Below are 26697 nucleotides of genomic sequence, written 5' to 3' on the forward strand. Positions count from 1 at the left end.
CAGCCTAACCCAGAAGCAGGGGGGAATCCTGAACCGAGCTGAGAGGGCTTCCCCGGTTCTCCTGGGAACCCCATCGCCCCCCTGCCAGCACGCACCTGAGCAGGTAGGACCGCGCACACCCCTTCCCAATTCCCCCTGGGCCGCCTTCCGCTGGGCTTCCCCGCTGCTGATCTGGTCGTTTCCCTCTCGCCAGTTCAGGCTTTCCCCATCCCTCCTCCCCCACTGCTCACTGTGGTCCTGGGAGGTGGGGGCCTGGGAACAGTGGGGTGTCTGAGAGCTCGGAGCCCCCGCGCCCCACAGCGCCGTTCCTGCACTCCCCCCAGGCACTGCCCGATCTCAGGCTAAGAATGGAAAGTCGGGGGAAGGTCTGCCCAGGCCCCACGCCCTTGCACCCTCCTTTGCAGCGTTGCTTAATGCCCCTTCCCCCACCTCACCTCGACGGGAGAACTGGCAGTGTCGGGGCGGTAGCGGAGGGAGCGGGAGAGGGACCTGAGCCTCCCTGGAGGATTTCTCCGGTGCTTCCTCCTGGCCTCCTGGGCCCCAGAGCTCCGGACTTCAGCACCCCCAGCCCCCGCCCCTGCCCCCAGATTCGTACTCACCTTGTAGGGGAATGAATGCCCCTTTCCAGGCTCCTTTCACACTTGGGGGGCTAAAGGCTTTGCTGGAGGGTAGTGGAGGTTGTGAGTGGTTTTTGGTGACCTGTTCCTCTAGGGAAAGTTCTTTCAGCTTAGAACCCCATCCCTGCCACGACCTCAGCACCTATTGCAAAGACAAGCCCCTCACCCCAATGTGTGTGTGTGTGTGTGTGTGTGTGTGTGTTTAGACCATGTGGTTTTAAGATCTATAAGCTTTGCATAAAGGTGGCTGTATGCATGGAAGGGGAGAGGTCCCAGAGTGTGGCCCAGGCCAGAACAGGCTCAGCCCAGATGGCTGGGGAAGGGGGTGTAGACCAGATCAGGGAGGCCACCCCACCGTGCCGGCTCCCTGGATGCCTTGCCTTTCAGAGTCTCAGGCTCCTGGTGTTACCCCCAAGCTCCTGCCCGCCTGCAGGCTCTCTGGGAAAGGGCTGAATGGCACCCACTGTTTACAGCGGCTGAGTTTCCCCTCCAGTCGGGGGCTGACAAAGCCTGCTCTCTGAAGATCTAGGGCATCTCATTCTGGTTTAGTGGGTTTGCAGGAGGGCCGTATGACTTGTCTGAGTAACTGTGTGAATGTGTGTATCGCCTCTGAGCGTAGCTGACTGAGGAAGAGAGTGATAGGAAAGACTGGTCACGCTTTGGGGGAACCCCTCTAGCTCTGTGTCTGGTGGAGTGGGCGGCTTGTCCCCATCTGGTAACTCCGTTGAGGTGTGGGGTGTGCTTTGCTCTTCTCCATGACTCCCCAAGTCCCCTAAGGGTTGGTTTTGGAGGAAAGGGTGGATAAGGGAGCGACTTCAGACTTAATTCTGCTCTTGATCCAGGAAGCAGAGCTTCTGAGTGTGAGCGGGTGTGTGATTTACACTAACGGCTCAGTTTCTTCTTTCTTTCTCTCTTTCGTCCGTCCTTCCTTCCTTCCTTCCTTCCTCTCTTTCTCTCCCTTTTCTTTTCTTTTGTTTTCTTGTTTTTGCTGTTTTGGTGAGCCAAGAAAAGAATTTATTTCAGTGAGGCCAACACCAGGAAGACAGCAGACTTAGTTTCTTCATTTGTAAACACTTACACGGCGATTAGTAGCAGGCCCCACTTGCCTTATAGGGACACCTCTATAAAGACCCCATAAGACAATGTATCAGACAGCTAAGTGCAAATGGTAGTTATGAGGGGGGAGTGGGGGTTCTAAGACAAGATTTTTTTCCTAAATCTAGGTCAGTCTCTCTGCCTTGGCTTTCCTTCCCCTCATCCTTGCCCATCTGTGGGAAGGCAGAACCAGGCAGGCCATTGCCCCCAGGGCTGTGGAATTACCCTAATGCAGGGGGTAACTGTCACCAGAGAGCCTGTGGTCAGAGAGGACAGAGCTCTCCACTAGGCTTTTCTTCCTCTGGGGCTCCATACCTTCTCCCCTGAGCCCTGTCTCCACCTTCCTTCTGCCATCCCTGCTCAGCGTCCTTGTCCCTGTCTCTCCCCTGCCCAGTGGCCTCCTTGTCCGGCTCACTGGACAGGGGCCCTAATCGGATTGGACAGCTGAGATCTGTGTGACGGCTGAGAGCAAGCGGGAGGGAAGCCAGTGGGAGGATGGTACAAGGGCTGCCCCTGGCACTGTCCAGGCCTCCCAGGCACCACCTTGGGCCCCGTGGACTCCTGGCTTGGCTTGGCCCCGGGGAAAGGGTGCCAGAGGAGGCTAGGAATGAAGAGTAGGGGAGGGGGAAACCCCAGGACCTCTTTGATCTTTGGTGGTCTTCATGCCACTATCTCTGACTGTGACCTGGAGGAGAGGACAGCAGGTGAGAGCCAGGCTTGTCCTACCCCCTCTCCCATCCCCATGGCACCACTTTCTTCTCTCCTCTTGTTGGGAAATGTGTTCACTTTCCCCACCCAGCCCCTTTGGCCAGTTCCCCCTTATGGGTCACATCTGGGAGCTGCTGGGGGCACTGTGTGTCTGCCTCACTGTGGGCTGTTTCCTCCCCTCCAAGGTATTTCTCTCACTCACTCTCTGGGCTGGGAGCCAGGACTCCTGGGTTTCCCGCCTGCCTCCTGGTGCAGGGCTGCCCTGCAGGCCTCCAGAGAGTCGCTAAGCTGGTTTCCTTCCTCCTGCATGGGGAGGGCCTTCTCCCTGGGCTGGGAGGTGTCAAGAATCCCAGGTGGGCTGGGGTGGGGGCGCCACAGCACCCCAGCTCCTCCCTTCTCGCCTCTGACTCAGCTGGGGGGCAGCACATGCCCTGCCTGGCAGGCACAGCCGGTTCTCGCCTCCAGGCTTCCATCTTTGCATGTGGGCAGCCAAGATCTTCTGCTCTTCTTTTTAGCTTTTTTTCCCCCCCATGATATCTGGGGGTGGCCATTGAAACCCCTCTGTGCCCACACATTTTGGGGAGCAGGGGATTAGCATAATTGAGGCTGGGGCGCTATTTTGTCTTCTCTCCAGCTGGGCCAAGATGAAGGAAACCAGCACAAACTTCCCCGTGCCAATTCCCTCTGCCCTCAAAAGACCAGTCAGTGGAGCCAGGCCCTGCCCTCTCGGTGCCCACAATGTGGTTGGCACTGATTTGTCAGAAATTGGGAAGGTTTCCCTCTAGACTGCTTGCCTCCTCTCTCCTCCTCTTGGAGGGCAGGGATAGCTCTAGGACTGTAGGCACTTATGGGCAGGCCTCCCCCTAGGGAAGGGGTGTGGGATGCCCCTGAGATGGCCAAGTTGGCATGAGCCCCAGGCTGGAGTGCTGGACTTGGTGTGGAGCTGGGAGTTTGTGGGGGAGAGCAGGACACGGGCCTCCCCGCCCCCCTCATTTCCTGCACTTTGGGCAGCTGTGGGCGAAAAAGGCTGCAGGGACTATTTTTAGTTGGTCTGTCCCCTGGCAGGAGGGACGTGCAGAAAAGCACGGGGCAGCAGAGGGGCTGGCCAAGGTGAGGGTGAGCAGGCCGGCGGAGGAGTGAGGAAGAGCCAGAGGGGCAGCAGACAGGGCAGAGAGGCGCACTGGGCTGGGGCAGGGCCTTGCTGAGAGGGTCCTGACCCACATAGATGGGCCTGGCTGGGTAGAGGAATCCTGGGGACCCTCCTCTTGGAGCTCTCTGTCCTACTAGACTTAGAACCCAAAAGGGCTTTAGAGACCACCTAGACAATCCCTCCCCCTTACAGAGGCCTACACAGGGAGGCAAACAGAGGCAAACAGGCCTACACAGGGAGATGTCACTTTCCGTAGGACACTCCGCCAGTCATTGGGCTGCACTGGGGTCCCAACCCAGACCCCTTGCGCCAGATTTTCTCCTATCAGGATCCCTTGCTGCACCTGGTTGTGCCTCCCTCCCCTACTGGTCTCTTTCCCTCTGCTTGTTTATGCAGGGTCTCTGGTAAACCCCAGCTTGGTTTGCTTATAAATCTCTACCATGTGGAGAGAGCCTGTGTCCAGGCTGGAAGGAGGTCAATGTTGGGGTTTGTTTAGGTGGCCTGTGGCCACTGGTGTGAATCCAGGTGCTGGGTGTCTTCCAAACAGGCTCACAGGCTGATGAGTTTGGGCTTGGAGACACCTTAGGGAAGGGTCATCCGGTCTCATTCTGTCTTAGAGACCCAGAGAGGGCCTGGATTTGTCCACAGTCCTGGGATGAGTTGAGGACAGACCAAGGACTAGGATTCAGCTTTGCAGGGTCTCCAGAGACCCCATCCTGCCCCACCTAGATCCTTCTGGTTATTTGCCAATGCCCCCAACAAAGGAGGGGAGCAGGCAGGAGAGGAGGTAGATTACCACAGGCTTCCAGTCAGAAGTGAACCCTCTTCCAAGTCCTGGGGGCAGGGGCCGTTGGCTGAACTTCAGGAGGAGAAAGTTCAGTGGAGAATTGTGGTCCATCAGAATACAGTCTCTTGCCTCAGCCTCATCCCCAGGGGCGCTATGTTGCACACAGACTCTGCTGGGAGTGGCGCCCCCTGGAGTTGTTCAGGGCTCTGACTACAGAACCAGATGTGGTGCTTCTGTCCCCACCTTCTTTCTTCCAGTCAGCTTCAGATGCAGCTGGAAGGAGGTGTTCCAGGTGGGCTTGAATTCAACACACCCTCCCCCACCCCGCCTCCTGCCACTAGGTGTCTCCTAGTCCTCTTCCCTCCCCACCAAGCCAGGGAAATGGGCCACTAACCGGGGTGCAGGAGCCCCTCCCCCTCTCTCCACTCAGTCTCTCTGTCTCTGGGGGGCTGATTTATCATGCCCCCCTCCATCAGGCCTGCTGCAGTGTGTGAGAAATCAATAGCGCAAATGGATTGAGGTTGTTCAGCCTGTCGACTCCCCTTGCTCCCCCCCCCCCCCCCCAGCAATTCTCCTGGGACTTGGCGAGTTACTCAGTCCCTTTCCAGCTCCGATCTCCACACCTAGTGGTTGCGGCTGGAGCATGGAGCGCAGGAATGACCCTTTCTGTCCATCTCTGTCTCTGTCCCTCTCATTCTCTTTCTCTCCTAGACTGGGCTGGCCTTAGCATGACAAATAACTCTCGAACATTTATTTTCTAGCCTGGGTGGGGTGGGGGTGGAGGGGCTTAACAGGGAGTAGGCTGCCAGCCAGAGGTGGAGAGAAGCAGGTGGGTGAGGGAGGCAGTGCCCAGGGAGGACTAGCTGGGGAGGGATTGGGTGACAGCCCACCCCAGCAGCCTCTGGTAACCCAATCCCTGCACCCCACCCTCCCGAGTCTCCTCCTGTTCAACAGCTTCAGCAGCTGCTGGCAGAAGCAGGGCTGGCAGAAGTGTGTGTGAGTGCATGTGTGTGTGTGTGTGTGTGTGTGTGTGTGTGCATATGTGCGTGTGTGCGCGCGCGCACGCGTCCATGCACGCGCTGGGGGTAGAGGGGGCTGTGGGGGTTGGTGGTGCTGCCAGGACATGTTAAAGGAGCCGCAGGGGCCTGGGTACAACTTGGGTGGCAGGAGCAGGTGGGGCTGGTGGGCGAGTGGGTGGTGAGTGACGGGCAGGGGGCAGGCCGCAGGGGGGCAGGGCAGCCCAGGGGTCTCACAAAACTTGTCTGCACTGGAACAGGGCCTGGTGAGCTGGGGGTGGGTGGTGATTGGGGGGGCCCGGGGCGGGCACAGCCCCAGCTTGTCCTGGGATGCCTGTTCTTCACCAGGGGGCGCAAGTAGCCATGGAGGACACGGCCTGCTCCTGTCCGCCATCCCTGGGCTGTGCCTGCTGGGCATCACAGTCTTGGTGACTAAGTCACTTCTGTCCTGGGGCTGGCAAGGTGCCAGGCTCAGCTCTTCTCGGTAGGTGAGTCACTGCCCTGGCATCTCCCCCGGATGCGGCTGAGTCACCCGGCCGTGCCTGCTGGGCAGGTGGGCACCATGCTTGGGGGGGGGTTGGGGGGGGGGGGCATGTGTGTAGCCCCCGGTGTCTCCTCTGATCTGTCTCTGGCATGTCCTGGCCCCACCCACAGCCCTGCATCTTGGTGCCAGGATGGTGTTTGTCCCATGTGCTCTCTCAAGAGGGTAAAGGACAGGGCAGGAGGCAGCAGGGAGCTGCGTGGAGATGTTGGATTTGGAGCAGAGTGGGGGCGGCCGAGGAGGGGACGGTGGGTCAGAATTTCATTTCTGCTGCTGGCAAGCTGGATGACCTTGGGTGAGGCAGTTTCCTTTCTGCACCTCAGTCTCCTAATCTGCACAATGGCAACAGGATCCCTGCCCCCAGTGACCCTTCAGGATTGCAGGGCAGGAGCATGTTTGTGGAAGGAGCTCCCCTTGGGCTGAGGGGGTTGGAGGGCAGCCAGGGAGGGGATGAGAAGTCAGGCACTGGGCAGGTGCCAGCATACGTCTCCCACCCCGCCTGCACCCCGGGGGTCCTTGGAGGGCAGTGCTTCCCGTCCTCTCTTCAAGTTACCAGGGCTGCTGTTCTTTAAGAGTTCCCCACAGGCTGTGAGAGGGAGGCCTTGTTTTGCTGGAGGTGTGGACCCTCCTGGGGGGTTGCAGGGCTATTTTGTATCTCCTTTGGCTCCTGGGTGCTCCCTTGGGTTGGTTTCCTTTAGTTTGGAGAAGGATCCCTGTCTTGGGAAAACAGTGGCTCAGGCTCCTTCCCCAGCCCATTGCCTTCTGTGTGTGGGAGGGGAAAGGCAGGCCCCAAGAAAGTGTGTCTTTCCTAAAGAGGAGCCTGTGGGCCTGTGGCTTTTCTCGGTCTCCTGGCCTTCTGCTGCCTCCTGCACTTTTCTCCCCTTCTGCGTGAGGGTCTCTGCAGGTTGGGGGTGGGGACCCTGCTGTGGGTCCAGCACAGCTGGAGTTCAGCGGCTGCAGATTGGGGACTCCTGGCCTCCTACCTGGGAACCTCTCCTGTTTCCTGGAGTCAAGCCTGGGTAGGGCTAGACACTGGGTCCCCTGAGCAGGCGGTTGGTGCCACAAAGGCCGGTGGGCTGTGTGCTTATACCTGTGGGTGTCTGAGGGTCTGGCCCCCCCATCGGGAATGGGTGTGTGGGGGCATGAATTTCTTCCTTCATCAGCACATGGCCCTACCGCTCTGTCTGTTCCGGAGTGTGCCCCACACTCTGCTCCGTGACCTTGTGTGTGCACAAATGCATCTTTTATGGGCTTGTTCGGTTCTACAAAAAAAATGTGGATACACGTGTCCCCTGCGTGTGCACGTGGGGGTGTACACATGTGTGCTCTGAACGTGCACATGGGTGTGCATATATGGGTGTCTTGCGTGTGCATTTACACATCTGAATCTCGTGCACACGGGTGTATGTGACTCCTCTGCGCTGGCGGGTGTATGTGAGGGCTGCCCTTCGCGGGAGGCAGCCTACCTGTGTTTATGCATACTTGCATTTTTGTGTTCGTGGTCCTTTCCCTCTAACTTTAGCTGGAAGGGATACTGGTGTAATCTGGGGCAGGAAGAGTCAGTGCGGGCTAGGGGTGGCTGGTGCAGAGTACCCTCCCAGGCTGGTTTCTCACCCGGGTGACGCCCCCTGCTGCTGGTTAGGCTCAGGCTGGAAGGCCTGGTTGCGGGGGGTGGGGGGGGGGGGGGGGGGGGGGGGGGGGGAGGAGCGCTGGGGGGGAATGGGTTAAGCGTCGGCGTCCACATCTGGGAGCCATTGGCGCATTCCTGCCCGCTGAGCGCATGTTTGCGGATGGATCTGGACGGGACAGGACGGGAGGGGCTGGGCGGGCGGTTCGCACCGGTGGACAGAAATCCAGACGAGAGCGAGAGACAGCCGGGCCTGGAGGGCGGGAAGGGGCTTAGGGAAGCGCTGCCTGGGCACCCTTTCCCTGTGCCGGGCCTCAGAGCAGAGCGTCCCAACGACCCGGCTTGTCCTACCTACCAACGCGGGGAGGGGCTAAAGCAGGAGGGAGGCAGTCAGATACCCCACTTCTGCACCCAGCTGTGCAGCCAGTGCGATGGCGGACGGAACCCCCGTGTCCGCTCCCGTCTTCCCACCTCCTGTTCCTAGTCTGTACAGCGGGGACCGTCAGGCCAGTGGCTTTGAGAGTTCTGCCAGCCGGATCAGGCTGAGAGTCTCCTCACTGGGGTGGAGGCCTGGGAGTGTGACACTTCCCCTTCCAGTGGGAAGTCATGTGGGGGGACTTGTGGTCACTTCTGGGGGGGGGGGTTGTTCCTTAGTTGATTCTGCTTTCATCCCCCAGGAGGCTGCTAGAGGTGGGGATATGATCCTTCCAAATGCAGTGGCAGGCTCGGAGGCGGCCTGTGGCTGTGTTGGGGACTGAGGTCTCTGCGGATGGAGAGTGATTCAGATCCTGGCCCCCTAGAACCAGAACGTGAGCTTTCCTGGCTCCTCCAGCTGGGGCCAGGAGAGAGACGCTTGAGTCTGAGAGTCTTCTAGCACGGGAGGGGTGCTCCCGAGCGCCCCCTGCTAGCCTCTTGGAAGATCCGAGGGTCGTTGCCCTTTTTGGGGAAGGGTACATGGCGCCGAGACGCTGGGGATTGATTGGGTTGGGCCCCAGTTCCTGGGACCCGCTTGAGCTGGCGAGGTGTTAGGGGGAAGAGGAGAGGAGTTATTATTCGAGGGAGGTCTACTTACTCTTGCACTTCCTTTTTTTGCAGATGAGAAAATTAAGATTCAGAGAAAGGAAGGGACTTACACAAGGTCGCACAACTCTCAGTTCCAACTGATCCCTGGAGGATTATAACTATGGGAGTCAGGGGCTTGATAACCGGGGCTAGAGTCAATGTATTAACTTCCATATTATACCGCCTTCCCTGGCTTAAGCGTGGGGCGTGTGTGTGCTGTGTGCTGTGTGTTGTGTGTGTGTGATCTGTGCCCCAGCTAGTGTGGGTGTGTGTGGTTGGGGGCAGGGGATTGCGACACCACACACTGCTGTCCTTTCTCTACAGTGCCCTCTTTCCATTCTTTCCGCAGAACTTCTCCTCGTCCTGAATCTCTCCTTTTGGGGTAGAGGAAGGGAATTCTCCCAGATTCCCACGGTCCGGCCTTCTACCAGGCAAGGCTCCTTTAAGACTCGCCCTTCCCGGGTTCTGTTAAGGGGGGGCGTGATCCTGTGGGCCCGCCCCTAGCTGGTGATAGGTCAGTGGGCGGGCGGAGGCGGGCCTGGGGGGGGAGAGGGCCTCCCCTCTTGCTCTGCGCCCTCCGCGCCCCCCCCCACCCAGTCTGGGGCTCCGGGTAAAGTTTCAGCCTCCGCACGTGACTCGCCATGGCCGCTGCCTTCGCCCCGCGCCCCTGAGCCTCGGCCCCCCAGACGGCTCCTCTCTCGGGACCCCGTACCCCTGACGCTTAGCAGCACTGAGGCGCAGGGTCAGGGCAGACGCCGAGCCCGCGGGCGCCCTGGACGGATTGCTTCCTCCGGCTGTGAGGTAACCTCTGCCCCGGGGATTTTGGAGAGCCCCGGCTCCCGCGGGCTTCGGGGCCCCGTGGCCTGCCCCAGATAGGAGCTGCGGGCGGGGACCCGGTGCCGGGCGGGTTCCGAGGGGAACCCGGGGTTTCCTGGGCTTCCTACTCCGCGGCGGCGGAGCCCAGGGTGGGGGAGCCCAGTCTGTGCGTATGTCTGTGCCGGAGTGTTCGCGCGCAGCCGTGGGGCATCTGGGGCCGTCTGCCGCGCGTGTCCCCGGCGCCCGAGCTGTGGCAAAACCGCCGCTGGGAACTCCTACTCCCTCTCTTTTTTCTCTTCAAAAACAAACAAAACAAAAAGACTTTCAAACCTGTTTGGGGAGAGATCGGATGCCCAACGTACTAGCCCCCTCCTTTCCCTCCTGTTATCTGAGCTGCCCTGTGGTTTGGGGAGAATCAGCCCGGAGGCCCACCCCCACCGGAGCAGCCGGCTGGGGGGCGGGGCCCGCTCAGCTGGTGTCCCCCGTGGAGTGAGGGAGCCGACTGAATTGGGTGCGGGAGTCAATGCAGTCAGGCGAGGCAGGTCTCTGGGTCTGTTGCTACCGTGGGGTTGTGGAAGCTTTTTGGGGTGAGGGGAGGACGGAATGGACTGGTTGTCTTTGCTTTGCTGAGGGTGTTTGGGACCTGGTGCCACCCACGAGGAGGGGAAGCTGCTAGCCAGATGTGTATGTGGAAGGGGGGGCGCTGGAGAAATCAGCTTGGCTGAGCCCTCCCTCTTCTCTGGGCACTGCCCTATTGTCAGGCTGCTCAGTGGGAAGGGGGGCAGGCCACCAGCGTGCTAGGCTGGGGATGAGGACCTACTCCTGGGAAAATCAGACAGAAAAAGCTCCGAAGCCTTGGGAGAAATTTTTCTGCCTCTGTCCATCCTCTCTTGGATAGGGTTCCCATGTGCTGGCATGGTGGGGTACCCTCCACACTCCCCTGGGGCCAGCTCCCTTCTCTTTTGCCACATTGCCTTCTGTCTTCGGGCTGTGTGCACATGTGTGTATGTATATGTTCTTAGAGGGACTTGTTCCTGACAACACTACCCCACCCTGGAGCTTTGCTCCTGACCGCCATCCCTCCTCCACTTCCCTGGGTGGGAGATTCATGGATGATTCCTGTCCCCTTCCCTGGCTGCAGTGGTCACAGGGCAGGGTCGTTCTAGGGAAGTAATTCAGTAAGGACGCCAGGTCTTGCTACAAAGTGGGCTCAAGCCCCAAACTCTCCTCCAGGGCCTTGTGCTTGATGGGGAGGCTGGGTCGGGGAAGCCCCAGATTGGAGTGGAGATGGCTTGGCACCTTGGGGCTTCCCCTGTTGGGGGTGGAGATGAGTCTGGGGGAAGAACAAGAGAAAGAGTATTTGGAGCTGGAGGAAGTTGGTGGGGGGGGGGTCAGGGAGTTTGCGGCTATGAAAGATCTTAGTGCACTGGGAGGGGCGAGGACATCAGTTTGCTTGGGAGTCTGGGTCATGTTGGTCCTGAGATGGAGCGGTCGCTAGAGTCAGACTGCATTAGGCCCTTGGGAGCTGAGGATCTTAGCTTTGGAGCTTGAGGGTGTGAGTGAACGTGCATGAAATGGTCACGGCAGGAATTTCCCCACCAGACTGGTGAGGGCAGTGTGGATGAAGTAGCAGTTCTGAGAAGACCCTGGGCTTGGAATGGCTTATTCCTGGCCATCTCCTCCTATAACCCCTAAATTTCCATCCTTTGTTTGACCCTAAATGCCCCTGCTACCATTCTGGGACACTTTTCTGGTCCACCTCCTACTCCCAACCATGTGGCAGCCTGGCAGGAAGCTAGCTGTGGGCAGCCCCCTCCTGATCACCCCTGTGCCTCCCCCACTGGGCACAGTCACCCACATGTGCCATGACGTGGTTCCTGCTACCTCGTCTGGTGTGGGGGAGAGGACACGGTCTGAGTGGCCTTTCAAATCTGTTTTTGGGGCATTGACCCAGACCCTAGTTAATTAGCTCCCCTTCCCTAAGTCCTTCGGTCTTAGAAGCTAGCTTTGCCCCCCACCCATCCCAAGGACCTTTCCCCCAACCCACTTCTAGCTCAGATTCGAAGTTCTTTAGTGGGGTAGTTCTCAGAGCTGTATGACATGAGGGTGGGATGTGCTCCAAAATACAAAAGCTCAGTGCCCAGTTCCCTGTCCTTTGGGTGGTATGGGCTGGGGCAAGGCAGGGCCGGACCTGGGCTGGGCTGAGGGATGGCTGTGTTGGTCCTTTCTGGAGGTCTGTTTAGGAGCAGTGTCCCGGATCTAGGGTGGTAGGCATCTGGGGAAGGTAATCCTGTCCCTGTGAAGAATGAACGTGGTAATCTCCGCTTGCCCAGTGACCTACGCCCTTTCCTGGTGGCAGTGGTTTGGGGGAGAGTGGGAAGCTGGCAGGGTCCCAGGCAAGACGGCCAGGGTAGTTTTGACTTACTGGGTTTTGGGAAAGGAGTGTGGCAACTGATACCCTAGCTCCCAGGGCTTTGGCTGCGCATCCCCTCTGATGCCTGCTGTCTTCCCTCCATTCCCCTCTCCACCCTCTGGCTGCTGTCTAGAGCCCACATGGTTTGTAGGGGGATGGAGGGTGGGGGCGAGGGCCTGGATCTCTGTGTGTGTCCAGGGAGTGTTCTGGGGATTGGCAGGATTGGCTGAGAGTGTCTGGGTGTCCCTACAGGGTGGGCGGCATGCGGGGACCAGGCCCAGAGTGTGAGAATGTGTCAGCAGCGGTGTGTCTGTCCCCCGTCTGGGTCTGGCTCGGGTGTGGGTGTCTCTTGCTCGTCTGGATCTCGCCTCCCGCTCCAGTCCCCGCCCACCCCCACCCCACCCCCCCAGCTGGGACCGCCTGCTTGCTCTCCCTCTCTCTCCGCAACTGGAGCCTCCCTTGCCTGTTCCTGGAATTTGGAGAGGAGGAGGAGGAAGAGGCAGGCAGACAGACCTCCCACACTCTAGCCCGCCCGCCTGGCATCATGGGGAAATGAACTAGGTGCTAGAGAACTCAGGTTTCCCTGTCTTCTCCAGACCCACTGACAGACGTCACAGAGTCTAGGGAGCCGGGTCATACAGAAGGGCCTTGGGCTGCCGCCGCCTCCACCTGCCTGGCAGTGATACCTCCTTCTCCCACCCAGCATCCTGCCTGGCGGGCCCCTGCTGGGACCTCCAGGCACCGCTGTCAGCCCTGGGGAGCGGGTGGGGGATTAGACTGCTGCCAGGCTGGCCAGCACCTGTTGCCAACCCCCAGCCCCGTAACTGGAGCTGGCCATGGAGGGGGCTACAAATGACAGGTGGAATTTCTGCAACCAGGCACCCCCCCACCCCCCCACCCCCGCACTGGATATGCTTTTCCCTTCCGGCCCCGGAACAAGGAAAGCCTGCCCCCCCAAGTGTCAACCTGATCTCATGGATGATGTCCCAGTCCTGCCTGTGGGGGCAGGGCCCGAGAGGTGGGCAGAGGAATGAGTTTATTGCTGTTTGCCCAGTGACCCCCCCTACCCCATTCTCCGGCTGCAGAGCTGGGCTGGCCTTGTTTAAGTTAACTGAGCTCTGCTGCTCTGGGAGGGCTGGGGGGCATGGGGGTTGTGGATGGGGGTGGTTCTCTGTTAATGTTTTAATTGCATAAAAACTGGGAGCTCAGCTCCCGACCAGTGGGGAGTCTGGGTCTGGCTAGCCGCCCAGTTTGGGCTAAATATAGTCTGGGACATCTGCAGAGAAGGGGAGGGGAGGTGGAGGGAGGTTCCATTCCCCCCACCTTCCGCCAAGGTGCCCTCGTATGGGCGGGCACCTTGGAGCAGGGAGGGGGGATTCCTCAGCACAAAAGGCAGGGGAGAGGCGGCGGGGGCTGGGTACAGTTGGGATCTCGCCTGTCTGGCGGCCAGCAGCTGCCTGAGATGAACCCGGAGGCTCAGGACAGAGCTGGAGTGGGGCGCACAGGCTGGATCCAGTGGCTCTGCTCCCCTCCCCCCAGAGCTGCTTGAGGTCAGGCAGTCTCTGCATGTCACCGTGCCCGGCCTGTGTGTCACTATGACCCACTCGCTGTGGGCCTCTGTGTACACACCTACCTAGGCGTGGCTCCCTCCTGGCCCCTCCCCCGGAGCCTCTGTCCCCTGGGTCCTACCGCAGATCCCCAGCCCTCCTTCCTTCTGTCCCTTGGCCCACAGTGAAACCTCCAGCCCAGGAATCGAGACTTGAGAAGGGGAAGCTGCGGTGGGGAGTTCTCTGATCTCTAGTCACGGCAGGAAGTGGAGGGGAGGGGGAGCCAGGGGGAGAACCGTGAGTGGCAGGCTGGGAGGGAGGGCATGTCAACCCTGCGGACCAACCTCACACACTGCGGTAGGGGGGTGGCCACCCTCCTGGCTGGCCCCCTTCCCTCCCGCTCTGAGTGGGGGAAGCTTAGGGGACAGCTGATTCTCCAGGGGCTGCTAACAATCATTATCACCCCCCCACACTGAAAAAAATGTCTTCCTGTCACGTGCCTGTCACTTCCTGTCCCACTGTGGTTCCTGGGATGTTTGTTGTTGGTTACCATGGAGATGGCTGCCGTGGGCACTACCCTGGTTCTTGTGGGGCGGGAGCTGCCCCTCCCCCCAGACCCACAGTTGTGGGGGGGACTTGGGGGGGCCTGCCCTGGGGGCTATTTTAGGATGAGTGTGTGTGGTCTCTGATGCCCCAGATCCCCCAGGGCCCCCCAGACTTCTGTCTGTGGGAAGGATTCACAGCCACCTACTTAGACCGAGTGTTGGGGAGAGTGTGACCGTGTCAGGCTGTGCTTAACTGTGGCTGGCTGTGAGTCTGACCCGTTGTGCAGACCCTGTCCCCTCCAGCCTGGGTCATGTTCCCTTAAAGATGTTTCACAGACGTTTGAGGAACCTCTGTTCCCTATCTCCTTTTACCCCTGGAACCTTCTCCCATCTTGTGTTCTCATGGAAACTGCCTTCCTCAGGGAGCTTCTGTGATTTCTTGGGGTTCAGGCTGGAGTGGGAGGAGGCTCTGAGCAGGTTGTGTGTGTGTTTTCGGTGGTGGGGAGGTGGGGGTGGTGGCCTACGGACCATCCTCACCCCTGCACACAGCCTGTACCAGCTTCTGTCCGGGCGTGCAGGGGCCCTGTACTTTAAGGGGAAGGCCACGAGACTTTGTGACCCATTTTTCCCACCCCCTGTGGGCTTCCCTCTTCAGCCAGGGATGGAGAGGAGGAGATTCCCCCTAGTTCTAACCCCCAACTGGTAGGTGGGTGTAGAGGAGGAAGTTCCTGGGGGGTCGATGGATGGGGGGGGGGGGGGGGGGGTACAGTCTGACTCAGGCCTGGTCTGGGGGCAGAGCCAAAGGGGTGGGGGGGGGGGGGGGGGGGGGGGGCGTTTCCAGCTTCCCTGCAGTCTGGGTCCCCAGGGAGAGGTGCTGGGAGGGGATTGGTAGTGCGGTGTCCTGCTGACTGTCTGCCCTGGGATTCAGAATCTCGCAGTCTCAGCTTTAGGGCAGGCTGAGGGGATGAGCGTGGTGGGGGGTGGGGGTTGCCGCACACACACGCACACACACACACATGCACACACACACACGCATGCACACACACATGCACACCCACTCTGTGGGAGCTCTGTGCTCCTGTTGTGAGAGAGCTGTGCTTCCTGCATGGCGGAGTGGGCAGACGAGTGGTGAGGGGGCAGTTGGCAAGGGGAGGGTGGGGAAAGCCCCATGCCAGCCTGGGTCTAGGAACGGTGGTTTCCAAGCTGGGGGGTCCCCTTTGTCTGTGCCCCTTTGGTCCCCCACCCAGACAGAGGTGCCTTTGTTTGGTCCACAAACTCCTGTGGTCTGGTTGTGGCTTCAGTAGGCTCATCTCTTCCTCTTCCTGTTTTCTTCCTTCCCCGTAGGTTGCTCCCTCTCCCTGAGGCCTGGGCTGCCCCCTGCCCTTTCACCTACTCCCTGCTCCAAAAGAAGACCCAGTGGGTTCTGGGAGGCCCCTCAGCACCCTGATCTTCGGAGGTCCTGAGCACATCTCCTGGGGCCTTTGGGGTGAATTCCCCGGGGAACACAGGCATTGGAGGCGCCATCGTGCCCTCTGAGACTAGCCTTTCCTTCTCCCAGAACCTGGTCCATCCCGGGCTTGGGCTTTTCCATTTGCCCTTTCTGCTTCATGTTCAGTTGCTGCCAAGCCTGTGGGCATGTGCAGGTCTGGTGACCCTGGGTAGCCGGGGCAGAAACCGGGACCAGGCCCACTGAGGAGACATCAGATGCATTCTCCTGGGGCTGAGTGCTGCATCTTGAGGCAAGTGGCCAGTGGCAGCCTCCAGAGGAAGATGCTAGACTTCAGCCTTCCCTGAACCCCCTCTGAGGATGGGTTCTGGGCCTGCACAGGTTTGGGGCAGGTTTTCAAACAAGTCCTAGCTCCAGTGAGGGAGGCCTGGGGTCCCACGGGTCTGGTAGGGAAGAGGTGCCCGGTACCTGTTCTAGCATCATCCAGGTGATCCTACTCAGGGCCCCTTGGGGTGCTGATCTCTTTCCGAGTGGGGCTGGCCTTGCTGGCTCTCTGCAGCTGGGACCCTGGTGAGCAAAAGGTAAACAGAGGACCAGAGTAGCCAGACTGTGTGTGGGCTTGTGGGGGAAGAGGGGGTGAACGCCTCGGACAAAGGAACCTTTGGAAAAGGGAAAGAAGGAATAGGGGTCATCACTGCTCCCCAGACCTTGCTGAAGATCTGAAGAACTTGGAGGAGGGGAGAACTGTGGCTCTGCGTGTGTGTGTGTGTGTTTTCCTGGAAAGTTTATAAATAGTTCCAGCCCACTCTTCTGGTTTGAAATCTGCCCCCATCCTGCCCTGCCCTGCCAGCTCCTGGTAGGGTAGGGGGTCCAAAGGGGCAGGTCTTTGTTTTTACCAGGGCTCACGTTCTGTGTATCACTTTGCCCCCCACCCAAGTTGAGCCGAACTTTGGGTGTCATTTGCCTATGATTCACTGACTGTCTAGAATGCTTAGGAAAGCCCCTGTCTCCCCTTCTTTTAAGTTCCCCAGTCTTGATCCCCTTCTGTCAGCCCCTCTGGGACTGCCTGCCTTCTGTTCCTTGGGAGCCAGTGTTGCAGGGGAGCCTGAGGAGTGGAGAGGAGGGAATAAATGAAGAAGGGAGGCTGGGCCAGTGGGACTTGGGGACCCCTGGCTCCTCTTCTCTGGGGATAGGAAAGGAAATAGTCTATTTCTCTTCCCCTCCTCTCCTCCCCAAATCCAAAGGTTTCCCTTTTTTGGTTTGTGAAATGAAAGAAGGGAATTTGGGAAAGTGTTGTGGTTGGGCCTCCACCCACATCCCTGTCCTCAGTCTGGGGGGAAGCAGACCCTGCAAAATGGGTAACTCTCTGTCTGGGGCCTGTCCACAGACACCAGCCGTGGCTGGGAAGAGGGAAGGGAGAGCGGACACATGGTCCAGGGAAGCACCCGGGCTGGTGAAAGGTGTGGGGACAGGCTCGGTTCCCTAGCACCTCCTGTATGCCCAATGCTGTGCTATGTGCTTTCCAGACTTGTCTGTCTGAAATCACACCCCCAGTTGTTGAGGGCTACAGCTCACAAGCAAGTAAACAGATACTTCAAGAGGTCAAGTGACATGCCTACGGTCACCCAGAGTGGCAGAGCTGAGATTTGACCCTTCAGACCTTTTGTTCTACCATCTTCATGGCTCGGTCAGCTCTTGCCTTCTTCTCTGGGGATGTGAGTCTAGGGACATAAGGACTGGGCAGCTGGGGATGCCTGACACTGGAGAAGGTATCCTGGCACCTTTTGGGAGTGAGGGAGGCTGCAGTGGGCTGGGTGCATGGTTGGTGGTGGGCCCTCCAGCTCCTACCCTCTTCTGCTGTGCCCAGGCGAGACTCAGCGTATTGGAGGTGTGGGCCTGTGGTTTTCTCTCCCTTGCAGGAGGGTACCCATGGGCCATGAAGCTGGCGGGTATAGGGTGGAGGTTGGATGTGGGTAGTTTGTTTTCCTTTTCTTTGGTGCTAGTTTTGATTCTCTGACGGTGTCTTCTCTCCCCCTGGGTGCAGGGGGCTGGGGCCCAGGTGCCTCCCCAAGGGTCATGGCTCCAGAGAGATGAATCAGGGCCTGTGCTCTTTGCCCCTGCCCCATCGTTCCTGACCTCGCCCATCCCTGTTCCCTGGCCAGCCTGGCTCTTGGCCCATTTCTCTGACCTTTACCTCCTCCCATGGCTCAAGGCCCTACCCCGGGAGCTGAGTTACTCTGTACCAGAGTTTGCAGGCTGAGCTGGATTAGGGATAGTGAGGCTCTGATGGGGTTGGGGAGGCATTTCAGTATCTCCCTGGGGTGTGGGTTTGGAGGCGGGGAGTTTGAGGCTCGGTTCAATGTCTGACTCCTCATGGGCAGAGTTGAGGCGTTCTCTCTAGTTCTCTCTCCTCTGGGGGTCAGGCTGGAATGCCAGGGGTCCAGACAGGACTGACAGAATCTACCCTTTGCCCCCAAAAGCTGGGTCAGGAGGCCTGGGGTCTGGAGTGAATGGCTTTCTGGGCGTCAGCCTCCTGGACCTTACCTCAGGGAGGCAGACCCCTGTATGACGTGAACCCGCCTGAGTGTTTGTCAGGGGGTGCCCCTCAGTGTGTGTGTTTGGGGCTGGGCCCTCAGGGAGGCAGATGCAGAGGCCAGGCCTGACTGTGGGAGGGCCAGGGAATGTGCAGCTTGGGAAGCTCTGGGGCTGTGGTCGTGTGTCTGTGGGGAGGTGTGTCCTGGGGCCGTGCACACAACCCCTGAACCATGTTCATTGTGTGCTAAAGCCAGGTGTGGAGAGATGGTATCTCCAGGTTCTCTCTCCTCGCGTGCGTGCCCGCACACACACAGGCTGGGGCACGCAAGCATGCTCTTGCCCACCCGGACACGTTTCCATAGACCTACGTGCGTGTGTCTCTGCAAGTGTGTGTGTGTGTGTGTGTGTGTGTGTGTGTCTGACTGTCAACGCTGATGAGGCTCAGCCAACCCCTCCTTCCCTTCAGCCTGGCTCCCTCAGCTCGAGAGTTCCCGTTGTGTGGGGCCCCACCGGGGTGGGGGGTTCCTGGGGTGGCAGCTGGCCCGATGGGTGGGGCCCCTGTTCCTCTGACGTCAGCCTTCTCAGCCTGGGAGGGAATCAGCAGGGGCCTGGGGAGGGAAAGGGGCACCTCATTCAGGAGTAAGGAGAGAGGCATTATGGTTCACTTCTGGGGGAGCTGCCCCCTTCCCTAGCAAGTACCTGTCCCCACCTCCCCCTCCCTCAGCATGGCCCAGCTGGGCCCAGAAGTCCTGGTCTTGTCCACAGTGGCCTTGGCAGAAACTCCTCCATCCTAGGCATGGTGCTTGGCCAAACTCTGGCTGTGTGCTTGTCCCCTGGACTCCAGGTCGGAGCCTGAAGCCTGGGGCTTTGGACCTGGCGTGGCCTGAGCTTGGGCAGGGGGAGGGGAGGGGAGAGGGAGGAGGAAGGTTATGGGTTGGACACAGAGGCAGTCCTTAGTTTGGTTCTTTGGGACCCTGTTTTTCCTTTTTTCTCTTTCCTTTTCCCTTCCTTTCTTCTTTTTTTAATATTTATTTTTTATTTTTAAGTAAACTCTACTGCCAACACGGGGCTCAAACTCAAGACCCAGACATCAAGAGTTGGCATGCTCTGCTGACGGAGCCAGCCATGCGTCCCTCCTTCCTTCTTTTTAAGAGCTTTATTGAAATGTAATTCACATACCATAAAATCCAGCCACTAAAGTGTACAATTCAGTGGTTTTTGTATATGCACCGCTTGTGCGACTGTCACCATAATCCATTTTAGAAAATTGTCAGCACTCCAAAAAGAGCCCCCCTAGCTCTCAGCAGTCGCCTCCCATTTCCTGCAGACCCCCCTCCTAGCCCCTGGTAATCGCAGTCTACTCTCTGTCTTTACAGATGTGCTTACCTTGGACATTTCATATAAATGGAATCATCAGAATGTGGCCCTCTAGAACTAGCGTAAGGTTTTTAAGGTGTACCCATGTTGTAGTAGTGTATCTCGGTACCACATTCCTTTCTGTGACAGAATAAGCTTCCATATGGCTGCACAACATTCCCTTTACCCATTAGTTGATAGATAGTTGGGTTGGGTCTACTTGTTGGCCATTTTATGAGTAATACTGGTATGAACGTCCATGTACAAGTTTCTGTGTGAACATGTTTTTATATCTCTTCTTGGGTAGATACCTGGGAAGGGAACAGGCTGGATCCTAGGGTAACTGTTTAACTGCCACACTGTTGCCCAAAGCAGTTGTCCTATTTCATATTCCCTCCAGCCTTGGAGGAGGGTTCCAATTCCTCCCTTGTTATTAGTCTTTTTGATTATAGCCACCTTAGTGGATATGAAGTGGTATCTCACTGTGGTTTTATTTATTTATTTTTTAAGAAACGATTTTATTTATTAATTTGACAGAGAGATCACAAGTAGGCAGAGCAGCAGGCAGAGAGAGAGGGGGAAGCAGGCTCCTGGCTGAGCAGAGAATCTGATGCGGGGCTTGATCCCAGGACCCTGAGACCATGACCTGAGCCAAAGGCAGAGACTTAACCCACTGAGCCACCCAGACGCCCCTCACTGTGGTTTTAAATGGCTGTTTCTTTCTTTCTGTCTCTTTGCTTTGGTCTTTCATCTAGGGTTTTCATGTATATATAATGCCGTGTATATGCCATATGTGTATGTGCCTACATTCATATAGAAACACATTCGTGCATAGGTATTTGTGTATGGATATCCTGTGCCCCAAGTGGGTTTGATTTGAAGCATCCTCTTGTGGATCCTTCTCTTTCCCCCTTTCTCTCTGCTCTTGCTGTTGCCTCCCTGTCTCACTGGGTCCTGGGATCTCCGGGTTCATCTCTGTCTCTGACCCACGGTGTTATCAGTGCGTGTCCTCTGGTCCCAGCTGTTCAGACAGGTATGGATCTGTGTCCACACTGTTCGGGGGCCATCTGGTCCTTCATCTTGTACCCACTTCCCACCCCATCCAGGAATGTGGTTTCTGCAGACAGTGTGTGGGTGAACTGTTTTTTTTTTAAACTTTTTAAAAAAATATATTTATTCATTTATTTATTTGAGAGAGAGAGAGCGCACAAGCTGGGGGGAGGGTGGTGCAGAGGAAGAAGCAGGCTCCCTGATGAGCAGAGAGTCTGATGTGGGGCTCATCCCAGGAGCCTGAGATCATAACCTGAGCCCAAGGTAGAGGCTTAACCAACTGAGCCCTCCCAGGTCCCCTTGTGTGGGTGAGCTTTGAGTTCATCAGTCCCCCCTACCCCTTCATTTGCTAGGGGTAGGGGGCATCCACTCTGGGCAGTCACCGCCCTCCTGATGGCCTGCCCACGGGTGGCCCATCATGCTGGTAAGCATCAGAGGTGACACCCAAGAGTCCTGGGTTCCCATTTCCCTATTTGTGTGTATGGCAGTGGGCCTCCTCCCTGGGCCTGTGGGACAAACCCGTCTGGGGTGCTAGGGCTTGGATTTTGGGGGGAAGTGGTGTAACAGGGGCCCCCTGGCCTAGGAGTCATTTTTCTGAGAAGTGCCAATGCTTTAGGGAAGCGGCTTTTCCTCCCGCCCCCCACCCCCCACCCCAAGCACACGGTTCTTTGCATCTTGACCTCAGGTAACCCACGCTGGGGGGAGGTGGGCCAGCTGCCCGCCTCTGCTACAAGGATCCTCTGGGGTGGCAGACCCTGACCTTTCCCCTCAGGACTGTGGGTGAGAGGCCCTTTGTGGCTCTGGGCCCTATCCTCGTCTCCCCAGCCTGGCTGTGCTATCCTACCACCCCCAGCAGTGTCTGGGCCCTGCTCCCAGGCTGTCTCTGCCAGCCAGGCATAGTGCCAGCTGTCTGCTCAGCCGGGTGCCACGGGAAAATCTCCGGCCGCCCAGGTTGGGGAGCTCCACGGGGAATGCCCAAGTACCCACTCCTCGGTGCCCACTCACCTGTCTTTTCTTTTTCTGCAGTGCCACAGGACATGGCCCCCCCAGCTGCCTAGCCAGGGCCCATCCAGGAGAGGCATCCTCTTCGGTGTCCTGAAGGCCAGCTCTGGACCTTCCCAGAAAAGTGCCAGCTCACAGAACTGCTTGACCAAAGGACCAGCTCTTGGGACATCCCCCAACCCACCTGGCCCCCAGCTAGAGTGGGGGATCCAGGAGGCTGAGATTAGCCTGCTGGCCTTGGACAGCAGCTCCAGGACAGAAGGGGGGGTGGGCCAACCACCCAAACCCCTCTGGGCCCAGGCCCCATGCCCCGAGGAGGGGCAGCCTGAAGCCCGCCAGAGCCTCCTGCCAGACTGTCTGCCTGCCCTTCTGACTGTGGCTGCTTGGCATGGCCAGCAACAGCAGTTCCTGCCCAACACCTGGGGGAGGGCACCTCAATGGCTACCCGGTGCCCCCCTACGCCTTCTTCTTCCCGCCTATGCTGGGCGGCCTCTCCCCGCCAGGCGCTCTGACCACTCTCCAGCACCAGCTCCCAGTTAGCGGCTATAGCACACCGTCCCCAGCCAGTAAGTGGGGTGGCGGGAGGCTCGGTGGGGGGGCATTGTGGAGGGCAGCAGATTGTGGGGCTGGGCCTCTGCCAGTGACACCTTCTCTGGATGAGGAGGACCATCATTAGTGTGTGTGGGGGGGGGTGGAGGACGGGGGGCTCAAGGACGAAAGGCTTGTAGGCCGATCACAGTGGTCCTGTCTGGTGTTGGGGGCGGTAAAGGGAGGGCATCAATAATGCTGTTGCTCGGGGCTCCTGGCGCCCTCTCCTGAGCCGTGCTGTTGAGGGCCTTATAAATAGCTCCAAGGACTGGACACAGAGGCCGGAGGCGGGTAAACAAACCTCTCGACATTTGGTGGAAATGGCAACTCTAGTGAGAGTGGCACCCCACCTCCGCCCCACCCCAGCCAGTGCCTCTGAGGGAAAGGGCTTGAAGGAGCAGCGGGCCAGGGCGGCCGGACCCCCCACTCCCTCCTCCTGCCAGCTTGGTCCACAGCTGCCTGGCGACCTCACTGTGTCCCAGGAGGGGGCGCTGGGCCTGGACTCTGGCGGCGCTGGCCTGCAGGCTCTTGGCAGGGCCTGTGTTTCCTCTGTGACTCCACCCTCTGCCATGGGGGTCGCCTGCTGGCAGGACGGGGGTCTCAGTACCCTTCCCAGGCTGGCCGAGCCAGGTAGTGGGAGGCGGCAGCAACCCTGGCCAGCTGGCAGAGTCCAGGCCTCGGGCCTGCCAGGCCGCTTACAGTAACTCTGGCCCCCAGGGCCCAGCTGGGCACCAGGCCAGGGCTGGGGGTGTGGGGGAGGGAGCCCGGGCCTGGCCTGGGGCGGGAGGGGTTGGAAGCTGCAGAATGGGCCAGGGACAGCCGCTGGCCAGTCAGCTGCTGACCTGGGAAACGTGTCCCACCTCTCCTGGCGGTCAGGGACTGAACACCCTGCCCCGGGCACCCACTGCCCCTCCCACAGCCGCTGGCAGGCTGCCTGGCACCACTGCCCTGGGCGCCCGGCTGGGCTGGGTCAGTGTCCTCTTCTCAGTGTGGGGGCAGTACTCTCTCCCCGGAGCCAGGGAGTCTCTCTGTCCCTGGGGCAGGCCCTGGCCGGGCGCCTTGCTGCCCGCACTGGCCGTCTGCCCACTGCCACCACCGCTTCCTGGACCTCCTCCTCTGGCTGTGCCACAGCCCCTCCCTCCCAGGCCCCACTGGCTGCCGGAACAGGGGCTCCGTGTCTGTGCCTCCCCCTTTATGACCTGGGACCAGGGGCAGGCAGGTGCTGCCTGTTTCCACTGTCATGCCATTCACGCACCATCTTCTGTTTCCTCCATCTCTTCCACCCTCACACAGCAGTGGCAGATGGCACAGTGACCTGGGAGTCGGGGACCTCTGATTCTGGTCTGGTCTTCCAGTCTGTGCTAGGAGACAGGGAAGGCCAGTCTCTGGGTTCAGAGTTGCTGGGGAATGGGTAGGCATGTCTGTGGGTCCATGTGTCTACAGGGACTGGAATTTGTATTCTTGGCGGGGGTAACTGAAATGTCTGCTTCCTGCCAGGGTGGGAGAAGTTGGGGCCTTATAACCTGGTACCTCTGGATAAGTTGTCCTTCCCCAGGTGATGGGAACAGAGCCCCGGGCACTGCTCAGAGTTGGAGGGACACAGGGCGTGGCCTGGGCTCTTGCCCACCCTGTGTCAGATGAGCAGATGCCATGCCCTCCTCTAAATGTTGCAAGCTTCTTCCTCTTTCTTAGAGATGGGGAGGGTTTCCGGGTCCCCCACTTCCCACCCTGGTAACCTTTTCTCCCTAGGGTGGAGTGCTCACATTTCGGGCAAGCGGAGCCTTCTCTGGCTTTCCCCACCCAGGTTAGGCAATGCCCCTTTCCTGCCCCCTCCCTCTGTGAGTGTGTGGGTTTCCCTACCCCTCCCCTCTTCCTAGTAAACAATTTCTCTTCCTATCCAGAACCCCAGCTTCTGAGCTTCTCCCTAAGCTGTTCCTTCTCCGTGACCAGAGGCGGCCATGGGCCTCAGGGAGCCAGGCATCTCCTCCTTTTTGTGCAGGACTGGGTGGCCTGGTGACCCAAGCTCCTCAGTCCTGGGCAGCGAAGCACGACAGATAAAAATTCACGTGTTGGAGATGGAGGCAGCCTCATTACCCTGCTCTCCCTGCCTAGGGGCTGGTGCCAGGGGTCAGGCAGTTCCTAGGAGGCCTAGGTGGCCCCCATACATGCATGGAGCAATGGTCACCCTTTTTGTAGGAAACCTTCCAGATGAGGCCCTTTCCTCCCACTTCCCACCAACAGAGGTGTTTGGATAATCGCCCCTCCCTTTCCCATCCCTCTTCCCATGTGTGGAGGAGGCTGGACCTTGGGTGTCCTGGGTGTCCCTTTCAGAGATGTGGTGGTCTTTGGAATGACAGGTCCAGGTCACTGTGGGGAGGGGTGGGTATTTGTCCTATTCCAGTCAGGGAGCCAGAGTGGGAGGCCTGAGAGATAGTATAGGATTCCCTCCCCACCTCCCCAAAGCCCCTGGGGCTTGATCTCTGAGGACTGGTATTTACTGTGGAGGGTTGGGGTTCTGTGTGCATTGTGGGGAGGGTCAGGGTTGTGTGTGTTTTAGGGGTATGTGGGAGGGTCAAGGGGGTCAAGGCTGAGTGTGTGTTGGGAAAGGGGGTTAATGGTTTGTATGTATGGGGTGAGAAGGTCAAAGGGTTGAGTGTGTTTTGGGAGAATCAAATCCAGAGCTGGAGAGAGGGTATCTGTTTGTCTGTGTGCTGGAGGGGGCGGTGACTTAGGGTGTAGAGTCTCTAAAGCAGGAGGTCTGTGGATTGTGCTGTGTGTTTGGGGAGGTGAGGGTCTCTCTTACCACCAGTCTAGGCTGGAGGGGAAACCGACCTGCGTTTTTGGTTGCTTACTCCCGGACTTGCACGTGGGCTGGGGAGTAGGCAGGGTAGCTAGAGTTCGGGCTTTGCCACTTCCTACATAGGATAACCTCTCCGAGCGTGATTCCTGGTCTGTACAACAAGGACGTTACCAGAACCTCCCTCAAAGGCCGAGATTGGCAAGATCACTGATGTCAGGCCCTCCGCTCTGCCCCTTGCTTGCTGAATCCTTCCCGTGTCATTGTGTGTACCCCTTCCCACAGTGCAAAGGGACTCGGGCCCCTTCTAGGTAGGAGTGAGGGAGAATGGGATGCTAATGTTGTGCAGCACCTACTGTGTGCCCCAGCTTTATCTCAGTTTCACAAGCCTTAATCCCTGTGATGCAGGGAGAGGGTCCTTATTCCCATTCGCACAGGAGGAAACAGCGTGGCTGGAGGGGAAGAGACTGGGTTAAGTGAGCGGTAAAGCCGAACCTGTTTTCCATCATCCAGATAGGCAGCTGCAGGAAGGCATTGTGGGGGGCACTCCTTGGTGGGGGGTTGGTGGCCAGTGCCAATGTTGAAGCCCCCTCCCCCATGGTTGAGGTCCACTCCTGCCCAAGGACCTCCTGCCTTCCCCCAGTAGGGGGCGCGGGTAAGGCCGCCAAGCCACGCCCCCTCCTCTGTGTTTTGGATCCTGAAGGCTGGAGGGAAAGAGCGCTGAAAGGCCTGGGCCAGATCTCCATCCTGTCCTGGAACTTGCGGATGCAATCTGTTCACACCCATCCCCACCCCCAGATCGGCCTCTGCAGCCTACAGGAGTTTGTAGAGCTCAGGAGGCACCCCCCCCACACACACTCACACACTGTAGGAACAGAGTGTAAAAGCCACAGTTCTTATTATTTTGTTTCGATTTGTGGGGATGGGGGCAGGGAAGTTGGAAGCAGTCAGTAGAGGAGACAGAGATGGGAGCCCCTTTCTGTCCACATATTGGTAGTGTGTGTGCCTGGAGACTGGGGAGACAGGGAGGTGTGCCCCTCCCTTCCGCTCCTCTTCCACTCCCTTCCCTTAGTCTCTGCCCTCCATCCCTCTCTCCTCTTCACTGTTCCCTGGATGATAAGAGGGACAGCTCAGGGAGACAAGGTATTGCCAGTGACGACTTTCCTGGGGTCTAAGATGCAGAGTCAGCCAAATGACTGGTGGATGGGATTTTGAGTGAAAATGGGGCCTTCCCCTTTTACCTGGTAGCACTCATGATGCATGGACTCCCTCTGGAAGGACTCAGGGAAGGAAGCCTGTCCTCTTGGACTGGCCAGGACGTGAGACATTGGGTCCACCCCATGCCATGGCCTGTGTGCCCATGGAGATATGCGAGTGCAGGCCAGGACTACCCTTTAGAGGGGTAGCATCTGTGGAAAGAGGAAGCGTTTCCCTTCTCCAAATCACTCGGGGGCGGTGCCCACACTACCTCCTTCCTCCTCCTCCTCCCTGGAGTCAGGCACAGCCAGTGGAGCTGGGTCTCCCCGGGGTAGGTCGACTAGATCAGCCTCGGCTGGGTCAGCAGTAGAGGCCCTCCCCTCCCTGTTTTGATTTCTGGGTTGCCGGGAACCTCACCCAGCCCACAGACCAAGGTACCACGGGCAGAAGTCTTAAAAAGGATAGCTGTTCCTATGCGGCCTTGGGCAGGTCACCCATCCTCTCTCTGAGTCTGTAGCCTCCCCTTTAAAGCAAGACTCTGAATGCGTTCCTGGCTGAGTTGCTCTGAGGCCATGTTGACCTGCTGGCTGATGAGAACCCCGGTGAGCTTCAGCTATCCTGCAAGAGCCTAGATGCCCAGGGGGGTGGAGCCAGGCACTGTCCTGGGGGATGGCCACCCTGTACTGGGACTCAGTGTCTGGCTGGCTCCAGGTGTCCTGATTTCCTGTTTGTCATGCCCTCCAGTTAGGGCTGGGGACAGGAGGGGGCCTGGCACAAGTGGGGGCCAGTTCAGCCCACACC

At 58.7% G+C, this 26697-nt stretch overlaps 1 protein-coding gene across 4 annotated transcripts in view; it reads left to right on the forward strand.

The window, feature by feature from the left end:
- Window positions 1-26697, forward strand: part of RARA (retinoic acid receptor alpha) — a 44440-nt gene continuing 17743 nt past the window's right edge. Inside the window, exons 1-2 of one of the 4 annotated variants that reach the window (XM_032871550.1) lie at window positions 1-103; window positions 21339-21880. In XM_032871550.1, the coding sequence (XP_032727441.1) occupies window positions 21703-21880 (178 nt within the window). In that variant the 5' untranslated portion in view covers window positions 1-103; window positions 21339-21702. Of the gene's footprint in view, window positions 104-9199; window positions 9405-21338; window positions 21881-26453; window positions 26499-26697 lie in introns of those variants that run through there. The other 3 variants (XM_032871549.1, XM_032871558.1, XM_032871554.1) reach the window with 3 other exon arrangements.

Source organism: Lontra canadensis, unplaced genomic scaffold (genome assembly GCF_010015895.1).
Source record: "Lontra canadensis isolate GAN:19392208 unplaced genomic scaffold, GSC_riverotter_1.0 scaffold43, whole genome shotgun sequence".
NCBI classification, from domain to species: Eukaryota; Metazoa; Chordata; class Mammalia; order Carnivora; family Mustelidae; genus Lontra; species Lontra canadensis.